At 43.0% G+C, this 22,388-nt stretch overlaps 2 protein-coding genes across 16 annotated transcripts in view; one reads left to right on the plus strand and one right to left on the minus strand.

Moving 5' to 3' along the window:
- The window catches only part of LOC141513565 (gametogenetin-binding protein 2), a 169,480-nt gene that overhangs the window by 33,313 nt on the left and 113,779 nt on the right, over positions 1-22,388 (minus strand). For 4 of the 5 annotated variants that reach the window (XM_074223519.1, XM_074223518.1, XM_074223517.1 and 1 more), the window contains exon 1: positions 2,540-2,701. The exons of the other annotated variant lie outside the window; for it this stretch is intronic. The gene's annotated coding sequence lies outside the window, so the exon portion shown is untranslated. Of the gene's footprint in view, positions 1-2,539; positions 2,702-22,388 lie in introns of those variants that run through there. 5 annotated transcript variants of the gene reach the window in all.
- The window catches only part of MYO19 (myosin XIX), a 47,010-nt gene that overhangs the window by 6,359 nt on the left and 18,263 nt on the right, over positions 1-22,388 (plus strand). For 8 of the 11 annotated variants that reach the window (XR_012475824.1, XR_012475825.1, XM_074223528.1 and 5 more), the window contains exons 1-9: positions 3,047-3,119; positions 4,667-4,798; positions 17,863-18,001; positions 18,295-18,443; positions 18,805-18,918; positions 20,013-20,145; positions 20,722-20,791; positions 21,443-21,545; positions 22,206-22,302. Coding sequence is in view for 9 of the 11 variants with exons in the window: in XM_074223528.1 (XP_074079629.1) it covers positions 4,754-4,798; positions 17,863-18,001; positions 18,295-18,443; positions 18,805-18,918; positions 20,013-20,145; positions 20,722-20,791; positions 21,443-21,545; positions 22,206-22,302 (850 nt within the window). In the remaining 2 variants the exon portion in view is untranslated. Of the gene's footprint in view, positions 1-3,046; positions 3,120-4,204; positions 4,225-4,666; positions 4,799-17,862; positions 18,002-18,294; positions 18,444-18,804; positions 18,919-20,012; positions 20,146-20,721; positions 20,792-21,442; positions 21,546-22,205; positions 22,303-22,388 lie in introns of those variants that run through there. The other 3 variants (XM_074223530.1, XM_074223529.1, XM_074223531.1) reach the window with 3 other exon arrangements.

Here is a 22,388-nt window from a genome sequence, read left to right on the forward strand (position 1 = left end):
TTTCAGAATCTATTTTCACTCTCAACTCAGTACCAATGGCACAGATTGCTTTGAATCATAGAGTTGAAAGGGAATTTAGGCCACCTTAGCTCAACCCCCTCAGTTTTCAGATGAAACTGAAGGACAGAGGTGAAATGGCATACCCAGGATTTCAGTGCTATTAATCAGAGCAGCTGAGATTTGAGTAGGCAGTCTGTCTCCAAACTCAGTAGTAGTCACTCCACTTCAACATTCTGTGAGATTAATGTAACAACCGTCCCATTAACAGATGAGGGGCAGTTAGGTGGTGAAGTGGACAGAGCACCCACCCTGGAATCAGGAGGGCCAGAGTTCAAATCCTATCTCAGACACTTAATAATTACCTGGCTGTGTGACCTTGGGTAAGTCACTTAACCCTACTGCCTTGCAAACAAAAAAATACACTCAAAAAAAAATCAGATAAGAAACTGTCTGGAGGGATGAAGTGATTTGTCCAAGTTCACAAAGCTAATTAAAGGTAGAGCCACAATCAGAACCTGTTTCTCAGTTTAGTGTTATTTCCATTGGACAGTTATTTAAGAATTTCACCTTGAGAATATCACCCAAGTGATATCAGTCATTGGAAATAAAAGAACAATTGAGATTCACAATATGGCCAATTTGCTTTATGGAGAAGTTGTATCACCAAATAATAGGCAATCTAGATAATTTAAAAATCTTAGAAGCCATTAGATTTCACTGCTGCTAAGATCCCCTAAAAAATTTGTAATATGACAAAGTACATTAAAAACAGTTCAGTATCAACCTTACAGTTCCATAATATATGGCAATGTTAGGCATTCTCTGGTGAGAAACCTATATCACAATTGGCTGTATTGGTATAGTGAAAAGAATATTAGACTTAAGATTCAAAAGATTCAGATTCTTTTAAAAGAGCCATACTGATATAGCAAAATTATTTTTCATCTAAAAATGATTTGTAAAATCTTAAAAATATTCTAAAGAATTTTTAGCATGTGAATCATAAACAAAGGACAATGTTTTGTACTTCATAGTAAGTATATAATAAAGACCATCTATACATGTCTTTGACAAGTTTTGTGATGTTGGGTAAAGCAATTTTAAGTATTTGTAGCCTTTATGGGCTATAAAATAAGGAAATTTGACTAGATCTTTTAAATCAAGCGTTCCAATACCAAAAAATCTATAGGTATACAAAATGTGACTTAAGAGGATGTTATGCAGAGAATAAGAGAATAGAGCACTAGGCCTGCAGTCAGAAGACATATAAATTCCACCTGACTCCTATTAGCTGTGTGACCTTGGACTAATCACTTAACCATAAAAGTAATAACAGCACCTACCTCAAAGGGTGGTTGTGCTAATTAAATATTTGCAAAAGCATCTGGCATATAGTAGGTGTCTATATAAATTTTTGTCATCTAATGAGAAATTTAATAGGCTTATATGAATCTCCATCTTTATCCTTATCAGAGATTTATATACGGAAATATAGAGTATGTGGATAGATTCAAGAACTATGCTAATATGTTGAACTTTGTGGGCAAAAGTAGATAGTAAATCTTTAATTACAAAAAAAATGGGGTGGCTAGGTGTCACAGTGGATAGAGCACCAGCCCAGGAGTCAGGAAGTACCTGAGTTCAAATCGGGCCTCAGACACTAATAATTAATTAACCTAGCTGTGTGGCCTAGGGCACTTAAACCCATTGCCTTGTTAAAAAATTCAGAATACTGGAGCTGAAAAGACCACCTTAATTCACTAATTCACGAGCACATCAAAGTTATGATTTTTTCTTTTAAAGGAATTCAAAACTAATATTTAATAACCCCCAAGTTTGGATCCACTTAATAGTTGTAAAGTTTACTAGAAAAGTCACAACCTCACTGAACCTGTAATCATTTGTAAAATAGGGAAAGTAATAGCTGCATTACCAACCTTAGAGAGTTATTTTAAAGTCTTATTAACACTAATATGAATTATCTAAGTTTCACTGTGTAATTTTAAAAGATTGTGTCCGAAGAGAAAAATCAGGCATCTTCTGAAGGGCCTTGTTTGGCCTTGCCAATATGGCGGCTTCCAACTTTAGATTTTAACAACTTTTAAGGTGTTTTATTGTACTTTATAATCTTTACATAATAGATTTAAAACAATTTGCTTCTTAAAATGTAATTGTGAAGCTACGTAGATGTTAAATTTGCAATAAGTCAGGTACAAAAGGTTGGGAGTACCACGGCCTCTATAGCCATGTGCATCCGTCCATAGGAGCATGGTGGGGGACATAGCTTCCTCCGCCAGTGACCTGCTGGGTGACCTTGGACAAATCCCCCCGCCCTCCGTGAAGTGCCAGTGTCCACTGGAGGCTCTCTTACGGGGCCGACTGGGCATGCCCCACATCGATAAACTTTTCTGTGATGTTGTGATTCTGCTGCCCATCTGGGTAAACGGCCCTCGCCCAAGCCTGGGCGCTGCCGGATGCCCAGGGGGACCCGCACTGCCCATCCCCTGGGGCCTCCACCCTCCCCGCCGGCGTCTCTGACCTTGTCCTTCCAGCAGGGGTTAGGGTTAGGCCCGGGCTTTTATTCAGGGAACCAGAGACTGTTAGAAGAGCGGGAGGAGGGCGCTGCGGGCCCTGGGCCGCGCTCGGAGCAGCCGCCGCCCCGCCGGGGCCGGGGGCGCATCTCGGCCCGGCCTTCCCTTCCGCACGGCGCTTCTCGGCAGCCGCGGAGGCAGCCCGCGGGCCAAGCCGCCGCATTCCACACGAGCTCCGCCTCACTTCCGGTCCGGGATCCCGCCTCGGGCTGGTGCAGCCGCAGTGCCCGATGCGGCCAGCGTCGTCTCCGGAAGCCAGTGTGGGAGGCCGGGGCGGGCCCGGGGGCCGGACCGCGGCCTCGGCTTCGCCTCCACACCCGAGGGGGCTTCCTGGGGGCGAGTCCGCCCCGGCCCCTCCCAGGCCCGCAGTGCCGCGGCGCACCCCGCCCCTCCCCGCCGGCGGCTGCGCCGGGGCCACGTGCGCCTCTCGCCACGTGGGCCCGCCCCGCCCGGAGCCCGCCCCGCCCCGCCCCTTCCCTGCATCCCGCCTTTCCCGGGGATTCACCGGAGCGCTGGGCCGAGGCGGTGGTGAGTGGCCGCGGCGGGGCGCGGGGAAGGGGGCGAGGGGCCGCGCCTGGGGGTTCCTGGGATCTCGGGGCGCCCCCGGGGCCCTGCCGGAGCCGAGGACCCCCCGTGGCACCTCGTCTCCCCGGGCCCCCCAGGCGTGGGGGGGGGGGGCGAGTGGTTCCTGACCGGGGCACAGCCGGGCGGGCCCGGGGGCTGGGCCGGGGGCTCCCTCCTCCGCCCCGCCCGGAGTCCGTGCCCGGGCCCCAAGCGGGACCCCCCGGGAGGGGAGACGGCCCGCGCCCGCGCCCTTGCGCGCCCTTGACGGACTGTGTGTCCTCTGGCGCCGAGGGAGGCGCCGCGGCCGGGCACGCCCGGGCTGGGGGCCGCGAGCTCAGCCGGACACTGCCCCGAGCTCAGCCCCCCGGACACAGGCCCGAGCTCAGCCCCCGGACACTGGCCCGAGCTCAGCCCCCCGGACACTGCCCCGAGCTCAGCCCCCCGGACACTGCCCCGAGCTCAGCCCCCCGGACACTGCCCCGAGCTCAGCCCCCGGACACTGCCCCGAGCTCAGACCCCGGACACTGGCCCGAGCTCAGCCGGACACTGCCCCGAGCTCAGCCCCCCGGACACTGCCCCGAGCTCAGCCCCCGGACACTGCCCCGAGCTCAGCCCCCCGGACACTGCCCCGAGCTCAGCCCCCCGGACACTGCCCCGAGCTCAGCCCCCCGGACACTGCCCCGAGCTCAGCCCCCGGACACTGGCCCGAGCTCAGCCCCCGGACACTGCCCCGAGCTCAGCCCCCGGACACTGCCCCGAGCTCAGCCCCGGCCGGTCTCCATCTTGTCACCGAGCTAAAACACCAGGAGCGGGCTGGCCAGGGCGGCCGGGAATGGGGCTTGTCGGCACGCCGCCCTTCTCCGAGGTGCCCTTTGTGAGGGGCGCTGGTGTGCCCACCCCTTGGAGCGTGCTGAGAGGAAACCCTGGAGGCTGCAGAGACGGGTTGTCGTCCCTCTTGTTCTTGACACAGACTTGTCTATGATTTTTCCCCGTCCCTAGACCCAGAAGGGCCTTTAAGAATCACCTGGGCCATCCCTTTGATTTTGCAGATGAGAAAACTCAAAGAAAAGTAATTTTGGACCTCAGGTGTTCATCCCCAAAAAGAAGGCCAATCTAATGGTTGTGTTGAGGCAGGGAGTATCTTTCCCCTGATGTACTGACCCTTGTACCACAGGAGCTGTAGCATGAGCTTCCTCAGGCTAGACTCCCATAAATATTTTTCCTGGGTCCCTCCCTCATTGGCAATTTGCAGGACAGACTCTCCTCTAATTGTTGCTGGGCCACTGACCTCATTCTCAGCCTCTCTGGGGAGCCATTTGCCTGCTTGTCTCAGAATCCTAAAATATTGGCCTAGAGGACCTGACCCTTGTTACCAAAGTAGCATCAGACTGTCAATTGCCATCATATCTAAGCTCAACTCTTCATGCCTTCTTCATACATGTTTGTGTATGGGTTGGTACACATTGATCTTCTGATGTTTATCCTCATTTTTGTCCATTCTCTTTTTTCAGGTGCTTCAGTTAACCTTATACAAGACCAAACTCCTTCACAGTGCCAATGTTTCAGCTGTCCCATGTTCAGAATCATAAAATCATCTGATGATCCACAGTCCCAACTGGAAACAAAGCAATATGCTACAGCAGGTAACCTAGATTACAGAACCCTCAGATGGTGTTAATAAGGAGGCATCTTATTGGGGTTCAATATTCAAGAGAGGACAATGAAGAATACTTTCTAAGACAGTGCATTATAAATACACACTTTAAGTGCTAGAATATTCTGTTCTCTGTGAGCATTTGTTTTGTGGCAAGGCCATTGCAGGGGTTATGGCATAAACCTAAGGTTTCTGGTGGACCTGAGTACCAGGGGCATAAGGACTTTCCAATAACTTGCTCTCTCTCTGACACTATCAAGATCTAAAATATCTGTTCTGGCCTCCAGGAGCTGCCTCAGCTGTGCTGGCAGCTGGGTAGCTGATGGTCATAACCTTAAGGTCATCTTTAGTCTTTCACTGTTAACAGGAGCAAAAATGTCTTGTTTTTGAATTTCGAAGCAGGAGGAAGGTAGCATTTCTTTGGGACTTGGCCTGGTCAGTAGGAATTTAAAGAGGGTTCCCATGGTAGGCTCTGCAGCTGATGTTCATAAGAACAATTCTTGGTGCTCGTGGCAAATATTCACATGAGAACACCAAAGAAAATATAAAAGGGTGCCATTGAATATGGGTCCTGAGAGACAGGCAAATACCCTTTCAAATGGACAAGTGATGGTCTCCGATATTCTGTCTAGCATAGGGCACTCCAGGTTCTGATCCTCACATCCAGAGTGGCAGAGGTAGGTACCAAGAGTTGTTCAGTGCAGTAATGTAGCTGATCACAGAAAACACTGTGGGAGCACCAGGGAGAGTTGTCTTTATTTTATGAAGACAAGGAGAACCCTCAAGTGGGTTCATCTGACTTAGGAAAAGCATCACATTTCTCGTGCCCATATTCACAGCATGTTGCCAAAGTAAACCACTTCTAGTTTGTTGAAAATATTTCACTCAATGGAATAATAATCCAGTCACAGTTGCTATCATGTCATTTCTATCTCTACAGTATCTCTTGTGCCATTCTCCTATTCAGGAAGCTTTATGGGCTCCCTAATGCTTCTAAGATGAAGTCTAGATACCTCAGTGTGATGTACATATGCTTTTTCAAACCCAGAGTTACTTAAAGACTTTATTTCTTATCAGTCTCCTTCACATAATCTATATAGCAGCCAAATTTACCTAATTGTTGTTCTCCTACTGTCATCTTGATCTTCCAGAGTCCTTTAGCTTCTTCGGGGAATCATTTCAGGTACTATCTCTTACCAGATAACTTTCCTGTACGCCCTAGTTGTTAGTATTGGTTCCTCACTTAAATGAAATTTTTCTGATTGACCTGTATACAAGTTGTATACTTCTAGTAGGTAGTAAACTCTTTGAAATTGGGGACTTTGGGATGATAATCCCAGCATCTAGCTCTAGAGTGCATTGCTTGTGCTAAAAATGCTCAGTAAATGTTGAGATGAATTGAGAAGAGAGGGAGGGAGAAATGGGATCCCTATGTAATATATCCAAAACTTGTTTCAGACATCCCTTCCAGGGACTTTGAATCTTTAAAATTCATGAAGATGTCCTAGCTGTCTGCTCTGCAAAACTCCTGGTGCATTGGTTCAAAGCTTCTTGCCTCAGTTAGGCCACAGACTGTGATCTTTGCCTATATAAGAATTAAAACAGTTGCATTCTGCCTTATCCTTTTTTTAGAGGGCACTGGCCCAGAGGGTATAATTTAAAGATAGGTAACCCTAAAAACAAACACAGTATTCAAATTAGAAGAGACCTTCAACATCATTTTGTCCAAACCTCTCATTTAACAGAGGTGGAAATTGAGGCTAAGAAGAAAAGGAAGCGACTTGGCCAAGATCGTACAGGACTATAATTAGCAAGCTAGGCCCAAACCTCATGTTACCTTACTTTCAGTCTGTGTCCTTTTCAGTAGCCCACAGCATTCCTTCTAATGAGTAACGAAAAGGACCCTTTCTTCCCTGGGAAGGCTGAAACACTGAAGACCTTATCTCCCTTTTTCTTAATTAAGATTAAAATCTTCCACAGGTAGCCTTGAGACATAAAGGTTTATCCAACTTCTAGGTGAGCTGGGTTGGGTCAAAAGACTGTCATCTTAGACAGTTCAGTCATCCTTCTTGGCTGTTTGTAGCATTTTTAATACTCCTTGCATCAGTTGTCCCTACAGGCACAAGAGAGAACTGGGGTCCCTAGGGAAGAACAAATTCTATAACTGATCTAGGTATGAAAGATAATGCCATCCAGCTTCATATTTTTGGTGCCCTTGGGTTCTCCCCTTAAACTTGTGTTTTGGTTGAGGTGGGTTCATTGTATAGCAGGCTGAGAAGTTTCTTCTTGGACCTTGAGAAAGGTACTTTTCTGTTCTGGTTTAGGATTAGCTTGGCACATATGTTATAGGAATTTGCAACTGCTTTTATATGGATGCCATAGTAGAGACAAAGATGTTTAAGTGTCTGAATATCAGCAGTGAGAAGGGCTTTGGGCAACATACTAAACAGTATTAGAAGGGCAACAAGAAGAGAAGATACTGGCTATTTGTTGGAAGGGTAAGATAACTTCATTTCATCTGAAGCTTAGAATGAACATTGTGAGGTAAGAGGGAAAATAGATTTGGCTTTATTTGGTAGACAATAGGAAACCATAAAAGGGTTTTGAGCAGCAGTGACATTATTAAAGTTGTACTTTGGGAATGTTATTCTTTTTTTTAATGATATTCTATTTTCTCCCTCACTTGCCCCTTCAGTGATTTAATAAGCTATTTAATATAGGTTACACATGTTCAATCATGTAAAACATATTACCATACAAGTCATGTTACAAAAGGAGACACAAACCCAAAGGGGGAAGGAAAAATACAGAAAGTAAAAAACAGTATGTTTTGCTAGGCACTCAAATTCTATCAGTTCTTTCTTTGGAGGTGGGATATCATTTTTCATCTTAAATCCTTTGGTTCATTGTATTGTTAAGAGTAGTTAGATTATTCACAATTGATTGCCATATGGAATTGCTGTATGTAGAGTGTTCCCCTGGTTCTACTCACTTCACTTTACATTAGTTCATGTACATCTTTCCAGGTTTTTCTGAAATTAGCCTGCTCATAATTTTGTAACCGAGTAGTATTAGGAATGTTGTTCTGTGGTAGTATGAAGGGTTAAGTTGGAAGGGAGTGGGAGAAAGTAGAACTAGAAAGACTAAGGAAGAAAAGAACCAGGATGTTACCTGAAGTCTTCCCAGTTTCCCTCAGACTCAAGAGCTCTAACAGATTCTGGAATTACAGAAACCACAAAAAGATGGAGTGAAACAATTTTCCAGCTCAAGATATCTTAAGACTTCAGGAAAGGTCTGTCTCACTTCAGTAAAAGGGAAGAGGCCCTAGAGCAGGCAGACTTGTGGGGAAGCCAGCACAGATTAGCAAGTGAGGCTCTGGGTCCCAGCACAGCAGACTAGCTGTGAGAACTCCATGTCCAGTCCAGAAGGCATATTACAAGTCCTGGAAAGTCAGCACAAAAGGGAGGACTAGGGCAGGCAACCCAGGAAGCATGGTACCAGCTTCTGAGGCCTCAGCATGGAAAGCCAATGAGTAGACCCTGGCCCCCCAGCATAAGAAGCTTTGGATTGTGCATCAGGAAAGCACTCATTTTTAAAATGAGCAAAAAAACAGAAAGCTCTCTAACCATAGAAAGCTACTGTGGAATAGGGAATTTCAAAACATTAACTTAGAAAAGGAAAATAGCAAAATGCCTATATGTGAAGTTTCATAGGGGACTAAGGATTGGTCTCAAGTCCAAAAATTCTTGGGCAAGCCACTTAACCCCATTTGCCTTGCAAAAAAAAAAAAAACAAGTCCAAAAATTCCTCTCAGAAGACCTCAAAAAAGGTTTTTAAAATCAAGCAAGAGAGGTAGAAGAAATTGGGAAAAGAAATGATAGTTGTGCAAGTGAATTATGAAAAGGAGTCAACAGCTAGAAAAGGAAGCATCAAAATTGATTGATTCAAAAAAAATAGAATTGGCCAAATTGGGGGGGATCCACTGAAGAAAATACTTTTAAAAGTAGAATTTTGGGGGGTGACTAGGTAGCACAGTGGATAGTGCACCAGCCCTGGAGTCAGGAGTACCTGAGTTCAAATCTGGCCTCAGACACTTAATAATTACCTAGCCATGTGGCCTTGGGCAAGCTACTTAACCCCATTTGACTTGCTAAATCCTTAAAAAAAAAAAAAGAATTTTCAAATGGAAAAGGCCATATGAAAGCTAACTGAAGAAAATAAATCCTTAAAAATTAGATTTAGGCAAACAGAAGCTAATAATTCTATGAATCATCAAAAAAATCAAACAAAATCAAAAGACTAAAAAAAAAGAGAAAATTGTAAAGTACTTCATTAGAAAATCAACTGGACTTAAAAATAAATCCAGGAGAGTTAGGTATTGAATTATTTGATACCCTGAAAGCCATAATAAAAAAAAAAAGAACTTAGACAATCTCTTTCAGAAAATTATCAACGAAAACCATCTTCATGTTCTAGAAAAAGAAGGTAAAATAGACCTATAAAGAATCCATTGATCACCTCCTGAAAGAGAATCTCAAAATGAAAACTCCAAGGAATATTGTAGTTAAATTTTAGAATTATCACCCCAAGGAGAACATATCATAAGAAACCAGGAAGAAACAATCCAAATACCAAACAACTACAGTCAGGATTCATAGGACTTAGAAGCATCAACATTAAAGAATTGGAGGTCCTGAATTATGATATTCAGAAAGTCAAAGGAGCTTAGATTACAACCACAAATCAACTACACAGCAAAATTGATCATACTCTTTTAAGGGAAAAGATGGAAATCCAACAAAATAAGGAATTTTCAAACTTTCCTGTTGAAAAGAACAGCTGAAGAGAAAGTTCAATCTTCAAATTTGAGACTCAAGAACTGCATTAAAAAGGTAACAGGAAAGAAAAACATGTTAAGATTAAACTATATAAATTCCAACACAGGAAGATAATTGTAACTCTTGAGAACTATATTTCTCTTAAAACAATTGGAATGTATTTAGAGGGTGGGTATAAGTTGATTTTGAAGTGATAATTTTTAAAAAAAGGCATAATAAAGGATTATATGAGGAGAAGGCGTGAAAGGTAAATTGCATCTCATGAAGAAACACAAAGGACCTATTTATAGAGGGGATGAAGGGGGGGGTGAGCCTTTATTGAATATTACTGTCATAGGATTTGTTTCTTTTTTCTTTTTCCTTTTTTTTAAGGTTTTTTTTTGCAAGGCAAATGATGTTAAGTGGCTTGCCCAAGGCCACACGGCTAGGTAATTATTAAGTGTCTGAGACCAGATTTGAACCCAGGTACTCCTGACTCCAAGGCCAGTGCTTTATCCACTATGCCACCTAGCCACCCCATGTCATAGGATTTGGAAAGAGGGAATACTATATACTTAATTGGGTTTAGAAACTTATCTTATCCCATGAGGAAGTACTGGAGGAGAAAGGGCAAAGAGAGGTTGATAAATGGGGGGGGCGGGGGGGGGAGAAAGGGGACAGCAAAAAAGTGAGGGTGATAGAAGGGAGGGCATATTGAGAGAGGTAGTGATCAAAAGCAAAACACTGATGAGGGGGACAGAGTGAAAGGAGATAGAAAAGTGTATGTGGGAAAAATAGAATGGTGGGAAATAGTTAATAACCATAGCTGAATGTGAATGGGATGAATTCTCCCATAAAATGAAATGGATTAAAACCCACACTCCTACAATATGTTGATAAAAGAAACATTAGAAACAAGAGATATATACAGACTTAAAAAGACTGGAACAGAATATACTATGCTTCAACTAAAATTTAAAAAAAAAGCAGTAGTAGCAGTCCTTAAACTCAAAGCAAAAGTAAAACTAGATCTAAAGAGATAAGGAAAGAAATTACATCTTGCTAAAAGGTACCAAAAAATAATAGCAGTACTAAACATATATGCACGAGTGGTATAGCATCTAGAGTCTTAGAAGAGAAGATAAGTAAAGCTACAGAAAGGAATTGACAGCAAAACAATCCTAATAGGGGACCTCAACCTCCCCTTCTCAGAATTAGATAACTAACTACAATATAAGAAAGAAGTTCTATAGGAATAGAATTTTAAAAATGTTAGCTATGATAGACATCTAGAGAAATTTGAATGGGCATAGAAAGGAATATATATTTTTTCAATAATGCATTGCACCTACACAAAAATTGATCATGTACTATGGCATAAAAACCTCATGATCACATGCAAAAGGGGAGAAATATTAAATACATCCTTCTTGAATCATGATGCGATAAAAATTACACATAAAAGACTAGGGAAAGATTGACTAAAAATTAATTGAAAATTGGAGAGCTAGGTGGTGCAGTGGATAGAGCATTGGCCCTGGAGTTAGGAGAACCTGAATTCACATGTGGCCTCAGGCACTTAATAATTGCTTAGCTGTGTGACTTTAATCCCATTGTTCTAAATAAATTTTTTTTAAAAATTAGTTGGAAATTAACTGACCTAATTCTAATGAATGAGTGGATCAAACAACAAATCTTAGAAACAATAATTTCATCCAAGACAATGATTGGAGACAATTTACCAAAATTTGAAATATAGTCAAAGCAATTCTTAGGGGAATTTTTGTATCTCTTAGATGAATATATAATTTGCTTCATAAATAAAATAGAAAAGGAGGGTTTTTTGGACCTGTAGCTAGGTGGTGTAGTGGATAAAGCACTGGCCTTGGAGTCAGGAAGATGAGAGTTACCTCAGACACTGACACTAATTGTGTGACCTTGGGCAAGTCACTTAAGCCTTATTACCTTGCATCCAGGGCCATCTCCAGTTGTCCTGATTCAAATCTGGCCACTAGACCCAGATGGCTTTGGAGGAGAAAATAAGGCTGGTGACTTAGCATAGCACCCTCTCACAAATCTATTTCACATGCTTGTCATGGCATCACTTCCCTTGACTGCATGGTCTTCAATAATAAAGGATAAAAACATCAGAAAAAGAACAAATTTTAAAAATTAAATTAAAATTAAGAAAAAGAAAACAAATTAAAAATTCCCATTTAACCAAATTAGAAATCCTAAAAAATCAAACGATAGCTTAATAAAATTGAAAGTAAAAAAATTGTTAAACTGATCAATAAAATTGAGTTGGTTTTATGAAAAACCAACAAAATAGATAAACTTAGTTAATTTTAAAAAGAAAGAAGAAAATCAAAAATGAGGAGAAAATTAAAGTAGTAATTCAGAGCTGTTTTGCCTAACTGTATGCCACTAAATCTAACAATCTAAGTTAAATGAATATTTTTAAAAATGTAAATTACCCAGATTAACAAGAGGAAATTAAATACTTAACTCCATTTTAGAAAAACAAATTGAACAAGCTATCAGTGAACTCCCTGAGAAAAAAATCTCTAGGGCAAGATGGATTTACAAATGAAGTCTACCAAACTTTTAAAGAACAATTTCAATATTGTATAAACTATTTGGAAAAATAGGCCAAGGAAGCGACCTACCAAATTCTTTTTATGATACAAATGTGCTGATACCTAAACCAGGAAGAACCAAAATCAAGAAACAAAGTGATAGACCAATTTCCCTAATGAATATTGATGCAAAAACTTTAGATAAAATATTAGCAAGGAAATTGGTAGGATTTATGCCCAGAATGCAGGACTGGTTCAGTGTTAGGAAAAGAATCAGCATATTTGACCATATCAGTAACAAACCTAACATAAATCACATAATTATCTCAATAAATACTGAAAAAGCTTTTGACAAAATGCAACATTCCTATTTAAAAAAAAAAACACTATAGAGCATAGGAATAAATGGAATTTTCCTTAAAATGATAAGCCAACTAACAGCAAGTATTATATGTAATGGGAATAAGCTAGAAGCATTCCCAATAAGATTGGGGTGAAACAAGGATGCATGTTATCACCTCAATTCAATATTGCACTAGAAATGGTGTCTATAATAATTAGAGAAGAAAAAGAAATTAAAGGAACTAGAATAGGCAGTGAGGTAGAAAAACTCACTTTTTTGCAGATTTGATGAAATACTTGGGAGAATCCTAGAGAACTAACAAAAAAAAACTATTTGAAACAATTCTAGCAAAATTACAGGATATAAAACACATCCACATAAATCATTCCTATTTCAATATATTACCAACAAAGCCCAACAACAAGAGAGAGAGAGATTTTGAAGAATTGTAGACAAAATATTTCAGAGAGATCAGCAAAAAGGAACAGGACTATATGAGAAACAAATAGGTTCAATTCTATTTGTAGGGACAGAACTAGAAACTAAGGGATGTTGAGCAACTGGAGAATATCTGAACATGAATATAATGGAATATCTATTGTGCTATAATAAATGATCAAAGGTTTCACAAAAGCCTGGGAATATTTGTGAAAATTGAAACAATGGAGTGAGCAGAATCAGGAGAACAATTTGTATAATTAACAGCATTTTCATCAATACAATGATCAGCCATGATTTCAGGGAACCTATGATGAAACCTACTCCAGAGAGATGGGAAGGAACTCAGGGTGCAGAATGAGACACATTTATAGATGTGACCAACTTAGGAACTAGCTTTACTTAACTATGCATATTTGTTACAAAGATTTTTCCTTGGGGGGGCGGGGCAGAGGGAGAGAGGAAGGGAAAAAAATGCTTGATAATTGAAAAAAAAACCAATAATTAAACCTTTCCCCTTTCTCCTCCCTTTTAAACAAAGAGTCCCTCACCCCATTCCACCATGGTTTTAATTCAATAATTCAAGTAAACAATCACTTATCTACTGTTTTCCAGGCACTGTGCCTGTTTCTGAGACTATAAGGACAAAAAAACAATAGTCTTCACCCTGAAAGAATTCACAATTGTAATAGAATAGTATTGTACAATAAGAAATGATGAGTAGGATGATTTCAGAAAAACCTACAAAGACTTACATGAACATCTGATGAAATGAGCAGAACCAGGAGAACATTGTACTCAGTAACAGCAACATTCTGTGATGATCAACCACTGTAGGTTTTGCTCTTCTCAACAATACAATGATCAAAGACAGTTCTAGAAATCGTGATGGAAAATGCCATCCACACCCAGAGAAGATTATGGAGTCTGAATGCAGATCAAAGCATACGATTTTCACTTTTTTTAAAAAAAAATTGTTTTTTCTTATGCTTTTTTCCTTTTGTTCTGGTTCTTCTTTTACAGCAAGACTAGTATGGGAACATGTTTAACTTGATTGTTCAAGTATAACTTAGATTACTGCCTAGGGAGTGGGGAGGGAAAGCGGGATAGAGAAAATTTGACAAAAATGAATATTAGGAACTAACTCTATGTGGAAAAAAATGAACAACAATAACTTTTAAGAAGTTATTGTGATACATGGTACTTGAAAAAAGAATAAAGCAATCAGGAGCAGTAGTTAAGTATTATATAGGTAGAATCAGTTTGCCTTTGCAACTAATTTGACCTAGATAATGACAGAGAAGATCAAAAATACCCAAGGTTTGGAACAAAATGGTTATGTCACTGATATAAATAGGAAGATGAGAGAAGAGCAAATTTTGAAGAAAATTAATGTTTGGAACATGGGGTATGATACCAGTGGATAATCTGGATAGACACGACCCAGGAGGCAGTTGGAAAGTTCAGGTTTGACTGATTGAGATAAAAAGAGAGAAGGGGACTGGGGAAGGGTTGGTTAGGGCTGGAGTTACAGATTTGAGGTGCTACCCCCCCAAAATTGGTAGTTAATGCCATGGACATAAAGGAGATTTCCTGAAGACAGAATTTTGAGGAGCTGCCCTATGAAGTAAAGACACAAAAAAGTAACATCAAAAAGAGTGGTGGGTGTCTGAGAAAATTTGCAAGGAGAATGATCCCATGTAATGTTCTGTGCTGGTCCAAAGAGTTACAGGGTGAAAAAGGTCTGAAACAAGGTCATTGAATTTAGCAGTTAAGGAGGGTATTGGAGACACTTTGTAGAGAGTTCTGCAGAGCAGTAGAGATGGTGACTTTACTGTGGTTGGTTCAGGACTGGGGTGGGGTAAGATCCCAGAAGCAGCACCCACAGGTGCAGACAGATCAGCACCCACCCTGCAATGTGGTCAAGGTTCCTTAAGATCTGGAGCCGGAATTTCTGTATACCCATAGCTACCCAGATGACCTTCTTCACAGATAGAGAGGCAAAAGGACTGTTTGGGGTTGATTATTCCCATTATTTTTATCGTTTCTTTTGGTGATTGATGTACTTGCTAAATTCCTTCATGATGCTCTGAAGTGAGTTGGTTTTCATTGAGAGTGGGCCATAATGAATGAATGAATGAGCATTTATTACAAACTTGTTGTAAGTTTAGGGATACAAATAAGAAAAAATGAGACCATCCCTGCTCTTGAGAAGCTTTCTCTCTAATACAGAGGAGGTGTGGTGATCCTGGGGATCAACTTCAGAAAGTTACTAGGATGATTCTGGAAACCATAGAGAAGTAGATTGCTAAATCCTTTTCAGGAACAGAGGCACCTTCTGATTTTTAGCTCCAGAAATGAAGCAACTGTCTAGGAGATTAAAGTATGGCTGGGGTGGGCATTTGAGACTACTTCCATTCTGGAGAGGTGAAAGGATTATCTCAGTGAGTTGGCAGGTCCTTTTTTTTTTTTTTCAGTAAGGCTGCATATCCAGAAAAAAAGACAGTACTGGTGTGTCTGGTCTCCAGAAAGTTCAGCATTGAAGTTCAGGTTCATTCCAGAGATTGCATATCTTATTCCTTAGAAAGGACTCAGCTTGGTTGATGGTCTGGCCAATATGTGTATGGCTCCACCCCTTTCAGAATAGGAACTATCCCAGGCCAGGAAACAAGGCCAGCATTGTCTGCTGGGAGCCATGAAGTTCCCCTGCTCTGTTTCAGGGTGACTCTCTCCCTACCAGCCCTACCGGTACTCCCTCAGAAGTACCATGTGGAGAGAAAGAGGAGAACAGATAGGCAGCATCCTCCTCAGCTCCTTGAGCTGTGACAGGTCAGCTGGACTGGGAACGGTCTGTGCAACTGGACCAGTTCTGGGGGAAAGAAACATTATAAAAAGAGTATCTGAAAATAGTCTGTCAAAACAGAGGGGCCCGCAGGTAATTGGTTGAACCCTTTCCCCATGTCACTAACAGTCATCTCTAGACTGACTGTCCTCCTTAGGTGGATCCCAGCAAGTCACTTGTCCATGCTCTCTCTGCAGCCAGGTACCTTGTAAACATCACTGTTCATCTCTGGGGAGCCTTTTATTGTCTTGAATTTAGGGGCATAAGGCAGCTGGGCAACCCTCAACTTTATTGATGTCATAACCCAAACTCCTTTTGACTTTGAATATTGTCTTTGGAGCTGAATATCTTCTTCCTAATCATTTCAATTCCACAGGCTTTTCTAGAGCACCTTTCTGGGGCAGGCACTCTGCTAGGCTCTGGAGATACAAAGGCAAGAAGGAAAGCAGGGCCTGCCCTCAAGGGGCTTACATTCTACTGGGAAGAAGCCTTATGGGGATAGATTTTTCCCTGTCTTTTTTTTTTCTTTTGCAAGGCAGTGGGGTTAAGTGGCTTGCCCAAGGCCACACAGCTAGGTAATCATTAAGTGTCTGAGATCGGATTTGAACCCAGGTACTCCTGACTCCAAGGCTGGTGCTTTATCCACTGCGCCACCTAGCCACCCCTCATAGATTTTTAAAATTACAAAATAACCTTTTGGGTTTTTAGGGAGAAGGGGAAACAGGAAGAGTGGTAGTTGGAAAGGCCTTAGGTGAGAGGTTGATGCCAGCGTCTTTTTTTTGGTTGATATTTTATTTTTTCAATTACATGTTAAGAAAGTTTTTCAGCATTCCTTCACTTGCATATTTATGTTACACAATTTTCTCCCACTCCTCTCCCCTCTGCAGCAGTCTAGTGAACATTGTACCTGAACATTTGTGTTTAACATGTTTACATATTAGTCATTTTGAGTATGAGGAATTAGAACTAAGGAAAAAGAAATAAAACCATGGGATTGGAAGGAAAAACATAAGAGAGAATTTTAAAAAGTGATTATATTATTCATTCAGATTCTCTGACTTTTATTTTTCCCATATGGATATGGATAACCTTGTCCTTAACAGGTCTCCCAGAATTGTCCTAGCTCTCTGACTGCTTAGAGGAGCTGCATTCATCATAGTTGATCAGCTTATAATGTTGCTGTTAATGTGTTCAGTGTTCTGTTGTTTCAGCATCAGTTCCTGTAATTCATTCTATGCTTCCCTAGAGTCCAACCACTCATGCTTTCTTATAGAACAATAGTACCCCATAACAATCATGTACCATAATTTGTTCAGCTATTCTCCAATTGATGAGCAAACCTCCCATTTCCAATTCTTTACAGACACTTGTATCTTGAAAGGGATCCAGGAGGTTGGGGGTGGGGGGGGCATGCCAAATTTGGTGTTCTCCATCTTTCTACTAAATGTCATTTCGGGAAAGCAAGTTATTGCCTTCTTTTTCACTCCTGAGGTCCAAGATGAAGTGAAGAGAAAAGGAATGGTATAAACTGGTATAGCTGAGATTGATTGCAGGAGGGAAAAGATGAGAACATAGAGTGACCAGATGGGAGAGAGTGGAGAACAATCTATGACCCCCTGAGCTGAGATCTCCCTCCATGAGACAGGGTCAGAGAAGGAGACTTGCTGGGCTAATTTTAGGACCCCAGCAACAAGGTGGGGAGGTTATGATTAAACCAAACAATTTTTTTTAGGAAAACCTTGGAGGGGGAACATGGATTTTAGTTTATAACCATTTCAGATTTTGTACTTGCCCTCCCTTGGTTATTTCCCTTCTCTTGTTCTCTCTGCTCTGTTTGCCATCCAGCCCCACTTACAAACAGAAGACTGAAAGACCCCCAGACACAAATAGTGGTTATGGTCTGCCTGTTTTTTTGCAAGGTCTTCACATACAAGAATGTGAGCTAATCAAAGCCTTTTAACAATGCCTTCAGCTTTTCCCCATTAATGAAAGGAAAGGCAAAGACTGAGTGCCCATCTCCCTTCTGCTTCCCAGGTCAGTGGGCAAGAAGCAAGCTCCCTCCCCTATGGCAGTGATTCTCTCAGGGAAGATCTTCAGATCTTCTTGGGAAGTGAGATCCGATTGACTGAGCTGGACGACCTCACGAAGGTGAACCCTGTGACTCCAGCAACAGGTAGGGATAAACCTCTGATGAGGTAGGAGGCTTATCTTCCAAACTCATCCTGGCCCAAGGCCAGCTTGGGGAGCTCCCAGTAAAGAGCTCCCAGGGCTGGGGCCATTCCTAGGCATGCTTCATTTTAATTGCATCTGAGCTGAATCAGCAGGAAAGAGTGTATAAAATGGCATTTGACTAATTGTGGAAGGGGAGGATGGCTTGGAGCTCTGTGTATTTGGTTGTGAGTGTACATGCATGTGCTCGCTGCTCGGGCACTCTGGCTCCTTTAGTTAACGGTGCATCTATCTCAGTCCTGAGGTGTCTGCAGGAGAGGTACCAAGTGGACATCTTCTACACCAATGCTGGCTGCACTCTGGTGGCTGTGAACCCCTTCAAGCCTGTCCCTTACCTCTATTGTCCAAAGCTGATGAGGGACTACCACCTAGCACCTCAACTCCAGGCAAGCTCTACTCACGCCTTCACCCCTCTGCTTAGAGAAAGACAAGTGGGGTCCCTTGTTCTAGAGGAGCTGACAGTCTCCAGGCCAACACAGCCCATAGAGGGGAGGTAGAGAACTCAGAAGTAGTCATTAAACTGGTATATGAAGAGCTGGAGAAATGTGGTTTAGGTCAGGCTTGCCCCTCAGGGGTAGAAGGCTGAGGAAGTGGAAGTAGTAATGGGCAGGTCTGGGGAGACAGGACAGTGGCATGCTTCTCAGCTAAGTAGCTTCCCCATCTCAGGGGTCACCCAGCAGATCCCTTAGCTCAGAAGATAGTTGCTCGGAGTGCTCCTTAATAGGTTGGCTTACTTGGGTATTTCAGAAATTAAAACCTCACATCTTCTGCGTGGGTGAGCAAACGTACAGGAATGTCAAGAGCTTGTTGGAACCCGTCAACCAGTCCATCATCGTTAGTGGGGAGAGTGGAGCTGGAAAGGTAAGAGACCCCCTGTCCAGAGAGGCAGCTCCAATCCTCTTGGATTGCAGTCTCTGGCTGCTTTCTCAATTCAGTGAGCCCTCTAGGAGGAGAGGCAGACAAGGGAGGGAAGAAGCATTTGTCAAATGCCCACTGTGTGCCTCGTGATAGATAACCTGGGAGGCATTTTACAGTTGAGGAAACTGAGACAAACAGAAGTGAGGCAAGTTACTTAGGGTCACACAGCTAGGAAGTGTCTGAAGCTGACTCCAGGCCCAGGCTCCCAGCTGCCCCAGAAAGAAGTGAAGGTCAGAGAGCTCGGTATCTTCACTAGGTATGTGACTTATGGCACTGGGTTTCAGTCTCCTCACCTGTACAATACCAGGGATGACCGAGATGACCTTTGAACACTTTTTGGCACTAGCATTCTGTTGTGTCCTTGGGGACTGGTTGGGTCCCCTCCTCCCAGTCTGATTCCAAGGTTATAGGAAGGACTGGCCTGCAGAACGGGCAGAGCTGCCTCCTGTAAAAAAAAGATTTCACAAGGCTGAAAGTTGGGAGTGGCACAACCAGTTAGAGCGGGCCTGCCCCAGAGGCCCCACCAGGTGACGCCACCTGCTTCCTTCTCCTCACCTGGGCTACTTTCCTTACCAGAGAAATTTGACTTTTAAAATTTCCCTTTCAGTCTGTGATCTCATTTGGTATCCACACCCTTCCTACATTCCTGAGAAATGGGCAGGGTAGACCTACCTTCCTGACTGAAAAAAACAGACCTGTAGAGCTTCTGTGACTTGAAGAGGGCTTTCCAGAGCCCAGGGTTGCTGGTGGGCCTTGCCTGTGGACTCTTGTGTTTCTGATTTCAGTTCCCCCCACCCCAGCCACTGGTGCCCTCTATCAACTCTCCTTAGACATGTTGTATGCACCTCATGGTCTATTAGGAACATGTGTTCTTTGAGTTCATGGACAGTGGATTTACTTTTCTTTTTATTCCCATCTCTTACTGCCTTACCTGAGCCCATAGCAAGTGATTAATAATGATGGTTAACTGATGGACCCACGACAGGATCTAGGGAGGGTCTTGGACTTGATCACCACCAAGCTGTCTTCCTCTGCAGACTTGGACATCTCGGTGTCTGATGAAGTTCTATGCCACTGTCGCCAATTCCTCTGCCTCTCAAGAGAGTCATGAGACAGTGGAGAGAATTGAAAAGAGAGTCCTGGATTCTAATCCGGTCATGGAGGCTTTTGGTAAGCACCATCAGGCCCTCCTCAGCTGGCTGGGGACATGGCCTTTCTCTAGTCTGTAGGACTCTGGAGCCTGTTCCCATGCTCCTTCAGCTTAGACAAACAACAAGCACAATGATAACACTGTAGTTGATGATGTCTGATGATGGCACTACAGGTCTAGAAAAGGACCTTGAGGATGAAACTGGAGAGTTCTTTGGGAGGCAAACCACAATTATTCTTGAACCAGTCCTGTATTTAAAGACTTCCCCCCACCTCAGAAAGAGGAACCTTCTTGCCCCTCTCCTGTCCATTCCATCACCCCAGTGGTCCATTGCAACTGGTCAGGAAGTCCTCACTTTTATCTAGTCTGAATCTCTTTTTGTAACCTGCCTTCCTTTACTCCAGACCTGTCCTTTCTGACTAGAGAGAAGCTCTCTCCAACTGGGAGCCTTGACAGGGGGCTGAAAGGACCTGCCCACTGACTTCATCTTGGGATGTGGTAGCTAGAAGGAAGGCTGAGAGGAAAGGGGAGCAAGGCCTGGTGGACAGGATCCATGACTAAGGGACAAGAGAATATCAGTGACTTTCCTTTTGTAGGGAATGCTTGTACACTCCGCAATAGCAACAGCAGTCGTTTCGGGAAATACATCCAGCTCCAGCTGAACAGGTAGAAACAGGTCCTGGGATCCCACACAGGTAAAGCCTGTGTCCTGGGCCACACTGCAGGTCACCCTTGGGCAGAGAGCTGGGATCAGAGAACCTAAGGAGAGATGCTCCAGGAACCACTAAGAAAGTCAAGGGCTAGCCTCCATGACTATAGATGGTCAGAACAAAGCAGTCTGGCTTGGACAGGAGGGTGGCAGTCTGAAGGACAAAAGGCCCAGCAGTTTCTCCTTCCAGGACCTTGCTTGCTCACAAGCTCCTCTTTCTGCCGTTATTTGCTCTGGTCCCCCAGCCCCAGCCCCCTTAGCACTGGACCCCAGTTCTGTACTTTATGGCTTCTGTAAGGTACTGTGTGACCTGGTCACCCTTCGGATGCTGAGGCCTCAGGCCTTCAGTAGAAATGTAGAGGAATCAGTCCTGGGTCATAGAGAGCATTAGAGTGTCTGCATTTCTGAGTTCACACTGGAGAAGTGACCCTCCTTACACACACCCTTTTGACAGGCAGCACTTTGAGGAGTGGGGACTGTTTACTTTGCTTCCCCCAGTCCTAGCATTACACTCCCATCTCATCCACAGGCTTGGGGATCATGGTCAGCCCATGTAGGGGCTAGCAGTCCCTGGGTTTTGCTTCCATATATCCACCTTCTATTCCTAGAGCTCAGCAAATGACTGGGGCTTCTGTCCAGACGTATCTCCTGGAGAAAACTCGAGTTGCCTACCAGGCCCCACTGGAAAGGAATTTTCATATCTTCTATCAGGTCTGTGTCCAGCACTGGCTTCTAGAGTCTTGTCCGGGAGCTATAAGGATTGCTGCTCTTTTTCATGTACTTTACAGCTGTCAAATTTTTATAGCTCTTAAGGGACCTGCTGCACTTCCCCTTCCCATTTCAAGTCACCTCTTTTTTTATATATTTTATATTTTCATATTTCATTTTTTCCTAGGCAGATTCCTACAGGTTCTGGCCCCTTTTGTTCTATTCTCCCTAACACTTGTATATACATCTGCAAAGAATTAACTTATTTGATAATTATTTAATAATAATGATAACTGACATTAAATTTCACTTTACAATTAGAGGATTCTTTATATTTGACCATCAGGATTAGGCTCATGATGTAAGGAAAACTTTTGCATTTGGAGACAGATGGAAAGGGGAAAAAAAGACAGAAAATGTCTGGGAATGGGGGAAATGCCAGCTGAAGCATGACCATGGAGTCAGAATATGAATTAGTCTCAGATTATTTATCAAGCTATTGCTTACCATGTGTCCCTATGTGATATTAGGAGCTGTCATTTTCTTTTTTATCCTTCATTGTCTAACAGTGCCCTGCCCACAATGAATACAAGACATGGTGTTCAGCTTTATACCCACAGAGCCTGGTCTGTGGGGTTCATTGGCATATTTCTGGTCCCCCAGATTACCAAAGGAGCCAGTTCTAGTGAAAGGTTAGAGTGGCATCTGCCCCAGGGAGCAACTTTCCATTGGCTGCCCAATTCTGAGAGGACCTTGGAAGGTAGGGAGAGCTCTGTACTTCTGACCTGAGCCCAGTATACCCAGACTTGATGGGCAGTTTAGCATCTGGATCAGTCCTTGTCCCCC

This window comes from Macrotis lagotis, chromosome 2 (assembly GCF_037893015.1).
Source record: "Macrotis lagotis isolate mMagLag1 chromosome 2, bilby.v1.9.chrom.fasta, whole genome shotgun sequence".
NCBI lineage: Eukaryota > Metazoa > Chordata > Mammalia > Peramelemorphia > Peramelidae > Macrotis > Macrotis lagotis.